Genomic DNA, 7,120 nt, shown 5'->3' on the forward strand with positions numbered 1-7,120 from the left:
CTGAGGCCCGATCCCATTCACTTTATGTGAATAAAATTTTGTATAAATAAAAAAAAAATTTCATCCTAATGATTGTTATCTTAGTGGCTAAATTCAGCACCTTTAAATGCAAGATCGTTTTGTTTTAGTGTTCTGAACAGGTAATATAGAATTGCCTAGTAATTTGTAAATTTTTCGAAAAATTCTTTTTGAGTTTCAAGAGTTACCTCGCCTTTTTTTCCACCATAGACGCAAAAATAGAACTGCGAAGAGAATGGCTAAAAAGCTGGTAATACTTATTCCAACAATTAGCAAAATCTGCATCAAGGACCTAAAATATAGAGAAAACAACCTTTAATAGTTGTTCTTAGTTTGACTTCGACTCCATTAAACTTAAAAATATTATATAAATACACTTTTTATTCAGTACCTGTTATGAATCGACATCAAATCTAATAACAGTTGTCATCTCCTTTAATCATGAAAATAAAAGCATCATATTCGCCCAACTTACAAGTCTGAAGAATCATCGTTGGTTTGTTCCTTGTTCAGAAATTCTCGGCAGATTTTACAGTCTGTAGGATTCGGACATTCCGTTGCTGAAGAATATTCTGGAAATATTTCATTCATCTGATTAAATATTAGGCCACTTGATTGGGTTCGACGTCCGACCTTGTTGGAAAATGAAGAAAAATGAAATTAATAAATGCATAATAAATATCTACATCCTAATGAATATCTATGAAGCTTACCGCCAAAAGAATCAAGTAAAACGTTGATTGAAATAAAATCTTTATAATTTGTTGCAATAATTATTAAACTTAATAACAGTGATTTACAAACTATTCATTACACAAATATTTTCCTGTACCATTTTATCTATCGAATGAAACATATGGAGATAAAAACTGTTCAAAATCAAAAGTCCATAAAACAATACAAAATAGGAGCATTGCAAACACGGATCTCCAAAACATCAGAGGTGGGATCAGGCCCCATGGAGGAGGAAATATCAGACAATGAAAAGGTTTTTCAACATCCTAATTGTACTCACGCCAAATAACCAAATACAATTGTATGTCTGTGTTAAGCTAGTATCGAGTCTTACTTATTTTCAATTAAGACTAAGTCTTCTTATCTCAAAGAACATTACTTGCAAAATCCAGAGATTTGTTTTCAAATTGTTATGTACGTGTATACAGCGTGCATGTTATTGTATTCTGTCATAAACAGTTCCTTTCTTACTTATTACTTACCAGTTTATAAGACAGATCCCCTTCTTCAGATACAATGCGATAAATCCGATGCCCATATTTGCCATTTCCGTTTTCATCAAAAACGGGTACAGGTATATCATTTTGATTGAGATCTAGGTGGACATCTTTTATATGTTGTAAAACCCTCTTCGTATTAGAATAGTCTGTGCATATTTTCGATGTTGTCTGGCAAATCTCGCGCAAAGCAGTTGCCGAACCTTTCAGAAGAGCAAGAACAGCATTATAAAGATATGGTGTCCAAGGGTCCAAAACGGCGCTGTCGTTCTTAGTTAAATGGTCATTTGGTCCACATTCTCTGGACAAAGTTTTGGATTTGTTGAAACTCCAAGGATAATAGCATCCTTGACGACTTTGAATTGCATTAAGAAGCCAAGAATTATCATCGGTTGGTTTTGGAGTCTTTGTTTGTAAAAACTGGATATAAGAAGGAATTTGGTTCATTTCTTGTGCCACAGATAATGTCCCTTTTAATCGGGGGATAAGGTACTGCTTGCGAGTACCAACAGTCTCTGAACCTATGAAGTGAAACTCGTCACCTGATTGCATTTTGTCTGTGATTGCCTTCATTAAGAAAGGTCCAACATGAGAGCGAAGAAAAGTCAAAACTACCTTGGCCGAAGGTTTGACACGAAGCTGATCTAGTACATTGAAATAATTAGACTTCTCGGGTACTTCTATAGTATTTGCCACACAGATGTCATGTTTCTTTGCACTAGATATTATGGCATCTTTTCCATCTTCTCCGTAGAAACCAGAGCTATATATAACTTGAATGTATAGAGCGTTGAGTTGTTTCGCTAACTGAACCATTGCGTCTGCCGTGTGTTCTAGTGAGGTTGAAACACGTATAAAATTTGGGTACAAGTCTTTGTTGTTCAGTTCTGGAGATGTGGAACAACATCCGACCTTAAAAAACAAGATACTGAGTAAATGAAACATCTGTATAAAACAAGCTCATACCCACTTACAAAATTTAAAAAAAAATAACCTTATCAGCTCGCCAGCTATTTCCTGATGTTCACCTTTATCCGTCATCATTCAGCGATCATGAAAGCAATAACATGTAGACAATTGCTCATACAATATATAATTTAACAGACCTTATATACAACGCCGATAAAAATATGAAAAATTCTTCAAAGATAGATGGAAACTTTACCTGTGGTTTTCCTTGTAGCTCTTTCGTGACCGAAACCATGGCTAAAGTAGGAGTACTTCCCAAGGATCCGACAAATCCCAGGATCCGGTCCTTTATATCAGAAGGCAGTCTCGGATAACCATCCTCTCTAAAGAGACGGAGCACCCTCTCTTGAATTACAAGGGGATCATTACAAGAATCTAGAATGATGAATCCAATTGAAGTGCCATCGAAAATGGTTTTGTTTTGATTTATTTGGTCGACAGCATGTTCAACTGTCAGTGCCACATCAAGACCGACGTTGCTTCTCAACCCTCCACATGTTAGAGGCTTCGTTCCGACATTATGTATTGCGAAAGCAGCAACAATAATGAGGTCTCCAGGTTTGTAGTATATTTGCTCGTCGTCGTGTAGGCAAATTGTACATATGTCGCCAGGTTTACATTGAGCTTTGTGATAACTACTTCTTTCCATTCCGGATTGGTCATAATCTTTTAATAGAGATTGGTTTATTGCTATTTTGTCATTAGAAAAACTTGCCACCTACAAAAAAATATTTTGTTTACTACAAAATAAAAGAAATTTCATTGAGCTAAAAATTTCAAAATATATATGAACTTGAAGAGATACGTAAGGTGACATTACCCTAACGAAACAGTACTGCGATTCGTCCTCCAAACATCTTCGGTGATTATACACTGAAAATACTTCTGTATTCTTTTGTGGTTGAATGTTACCATTTTCGTCAAAAATAAGTCTTTGATCCAGTTTAAACATTGATTCAAACTCTGTCGTTGAGTTAACCTGTATATCTCTTACTGCTTTTGATAACTTTTCTATTCCATCATCAAGAAGAGACGAGCAGGAATCGTTCTTGCAAACTTCATTCTTTGAATTTTTTAAAGCTTTTGCAAACATAGACACTGCATCAACAGCAAATTTAATATAGATATTCTTTGAAATAAAATCATCTAAGTCTTGTTCTGTTGGTTCGATACACGAGAAATCTTCGTGAGAACACCCTTTTATATCAACGAAAACATCCTTTAACCAAGGATTGGTTTGTATTTCGTATAACAGCAATGTTTTATTCGTAAAAATGGCTTTCCAGTGTTCCAGGAAACTATCCACCGGTTGATATTTAGGGCTAACGACAAGATTTCCTCTTGATACCGCAATAGTCTGTGCTTTAAACACCTCTTTAGACATTCCAACACCTTCTGAAAAAATGATTGATGGTGTGTCCCCTCCGAGATTACGGTCCTTCATGGCCGTCAAAAATTTCTCAGCAGACGACTGTCCTCCAAAGAAAACTATTCCGCTGACTGCGCCACCTCTTGGTAAGGTGATATCTATAATGATTTGACTAAGAACTGATATTTGAACTCCGTATGTAGTATTGAAACCATTAACGGTGCGAATGCAAATTCCGTGATTAAGGAGTTGTGTTCTCAATGCTTCAGCACCATGTCGACCGTATGCGTTATTCTCGTGCACAATGGATATGTAGTTCCAATGTAATCCCAACATTAGAGTGGTTATAACCTGTCAAAGAAAATAATATGCAATGGGCAGCAGTTAAATATGCAAAGGGCAGTAAAATCAAATAAGCATATCTTTCCATCTATCGTTATATTAAAATCACATGGTCGTAAGAATTCTATGTATGACTTATGCATATATGCATAATGCAAACTGGTAGAAAACACGTTTTCCTGATATTTGCCCTTAAATTTAAAGAACATTTAATCAAAAGAAAAATTCCCTATTGTTGTATTTCTTACAGTAAATGAATAGCTAAACTACAGATAAGTGACACTCTCCATTTAACGCTAACCTCGACTTGTATTTTATCTGAATAAATTGTTCTGAAGAAGTTGGGAAACGTCGACTTATCACTAAGCGACACAGAGGTAGAAGAATATGAGATCATAGGTGGCGCAATGGAACGAGGAAGTCTCGCGAGAACTGTTGACATTGATTCGGAATCTGAACTCCTCTCCGCTCCGACGATTCCTGCAAAAAATGAATTCGCCAAATGAAAGAATATATTGCTAAACTAAATCATTTTTTATATGTTTAACTTGGATCCAAATGTATGTGTAAAATCCCTGAATTTAAGTTGGGTAACACGTGTTTTACAAAAATCATTCGTTTAAAGATCAGCGAGTTTAATGTTCATTTTCTTCATATATATTATGGTCTAATTCCAAGAGTTTTAAGAAATGATATAATTCATATAAATAGATTTTGAAACATCTCGCAAGAATGTCAGCATTTTTTGTTTGCTTACACTCATTTCTGTATTTTTTGTTTCCATATCATAATTTAAAAGGGATATTTCGAAGGAAATTCCTGTTTCTCATTCTAAACTGTAATCTATATGCCAATATTTAGAAAAGGATAAATTAGACACTTAACAGTCAATAAATTGTACACTTGAAATAAAATATGACCCAGTATAAAACGTGACATTCTAACACTCAAGGTAAACATCTTTTACTGTTTGCTCCTACCTATGATATTTTCTGACTTTTCCTTGATTGCTGTGGAAATTTCCACTGCTCTATAACCGGCCAACTCTTCAGATAGACAAGTAGGATAGGCAATCAAACCTGTGACAAACAAAATATTTTCATAATAAATTACAGATTTTAGCTCTACTGGTCGAAGGCCAGAAGAGCTTATGCGATAGTAAAGTATCCGTCGTCTGTCCGTCTGTCTGTAAACATTTTTTCAAAATGCTACTCTTTCTACAGTTTTGGTCTGATTTCAATATTACTTTGCACACAAATAGACTACACTAAGATAATCTGTATATCGGGTTTAGATTTCGATGAAAGGTGTTGCCATGGTTACTAAAAATAGAAATTTCTTTGAATTTCAAATATTTTCAAAATGCTACTCCTCTTAAAGTTTTAGTCTGATGTCAATATTACTTGGAATACTAGTAGATTATACTAAGATACATAATTCTGTTGATTTGTTTTTGATTTCGGTGAACAGTGTTGCCATGGTTACTTAAAATAGAAAATTTTTTGAAATATTTTCAAAATGTTACTCCTCTTACAGTTTTAGTCTGATTTCAATATAACTTGGCACACAAGTAGACTACACTATTGACTACTGATACTGACTATTGATAAATAATTATGTTTATCGGTTTTTGATTTCGATGAGAGGTGTTGCTATGGTTATTAAAAATAGAAATTTCTTTGAAATATTTTTAAAATGCTACTCCTACAGTTTTCGTCTGATTACAATGAATCTTGCCAAGAAAAAGATTTAACCAATAATAATTTTTTAATGTATTGCTGTTGCAAAGTTTCAATGTCATATGCTACCTTTCTCTTCCTTTGTTATAAGTATAAACCATTAGACCTACGGTCTCGTCATTTTAAGTGATATTGAATACTGTTCGTTATGTCCATATCCTTCATTCAAAGGAAAGCCAGTTATAAACATATAAACGTTTTTAATGTTTACATTTTATATTAACATTCAGATTTTCTTTCCAATTTCATGAATATAAAAATCAAAATTTGGGAGTCCAATCCAAGAAATAAGAGAAGCTAAATTAAAGAGAACCCATAAAAGAACCGGGCAATTATCCTTATTTTCTACTCAAGAATTGAAAATCCAATATACAAATACATTGATTCAAATTTAAAACCCCTATTGAGGCCCAACATAAGCATAGGTGCATATTTTGAAAAGAACAACAAACGAATTGACCCTTAAAAGATGTTTACTTATTGCTACAAGATGGTTAAGAGAATCCCCATGTATTCCTATACAACGCTTCGAATATTTATATTGAACAATTAACTTCTTTCATCATAGAAACCCAGTGTCATTTTACAATAATAAATTTACTTCTGCCTTCAGAATTCATCCAGTATGAAAAGATAATAAAATTCCATTTTAAACTAGACCCTGACCTATTTATTTTTCTTAATAAAAGGGAAGTATCTCTGGCATGTTTGCTTCATTCAAGGTCACTTATAGAAACTTCAGGTGTAAAAGATTACGCATTGACCAACTTACCCAATTGAACCCCAGGAATGAAATTGTTTTGGTTAAGTCGACGAACTGCCCACTTGACTGCTTCAAGTCCCATTACTGAGGAGGTAGACACTGGACCATTGCATTCATGTTCAAATGTTGAGGATTTTATGGTAAATATTCCCGCCAAGTAAACGTCACCTGATACTGATATTACCGGGGTCAAGGTCGCAGAGCTCAACATCACGTTCACAATAACCAAAGGTATTACTCTGAAACAGCAATAAATTATCATGATAAATTAAGGATTGTATTATGTGTTTGAAATGACATTTTTTAAATATTCTTTGTATAAAAATGTTAGACTAATGACACCACATCTTTTGCATCATTGAAAACGTGAATTGAAAGAAATTTAATTGTCATTCAAAAACACGAGAACCCAGAGCAAAAATCGAAACCAGGAAGTGAAATTTCTTACTGAATAGACATCAAGATCTTTCGTGCGTTACATTCTCAATCCTTCTTAAGTTTGAATCGCACATACATGTATTTTATCCATTCTTCATTATTCAAAAATAAAAATAAAAACATCCATCACCAGGGATATTAATGAGTCTCTAACATATAAATGGTTTTTGTTATATCATTTATTATCGTTATTTTACTACTATATTTTATGATAACACACGAAAATGTAATTTATACTTGAAGACTCTTA

General features: G+C 33.8%; 1 protein-coding gene across 1 annotated transcript; it reads right to left on the reverse strand.

Moving 5' to 3' along the window:
* Positions 1-206: 206 nt before the first annotated feature.
* LOC134246612 (uncharacterized) lies at positions 207-6,667 on the reverse strand (the record flags this gene model as incomplete). Its single annotated transcript, XM_062728992.1, has 8 exons — positions 6,442-6,667; positions 4,911-5,009; positions 4,232-4,410; positions 3,040-3,939; positions 2,416-2,937; positions 1,236-2,162; positions 494-651; positions 207-310 (listed from the first exon to the last, which is right to left on the reverse strand). Coding segments are annotated over exons 1-8 (3,091 nt in total), but the record flags the coding sequence as incomplete, so codon positions are not given.
* Positions 6,668-7,120: the final 453 nt, after the last annotated feature.

The sequence above is a fragment of the Saccostrea cucullata genome, unplaced genomic scaffold, assembly GCF_032062105.1.
Source record: "Saccostrea cucullata isolate Sc308-1 unplaced genomic scaffold, CSIRO_AGI_Scuc_v1 ctg4353, whole genome shotgun sequence".
Classification (NCBI taxonomy): domain Eukaryota; kingdom Metazoa; phylum Mollusca; class Bivalvia; order Ostreida; family Ostreidae; genus Saccostrea; species Saccostrea cuccullata.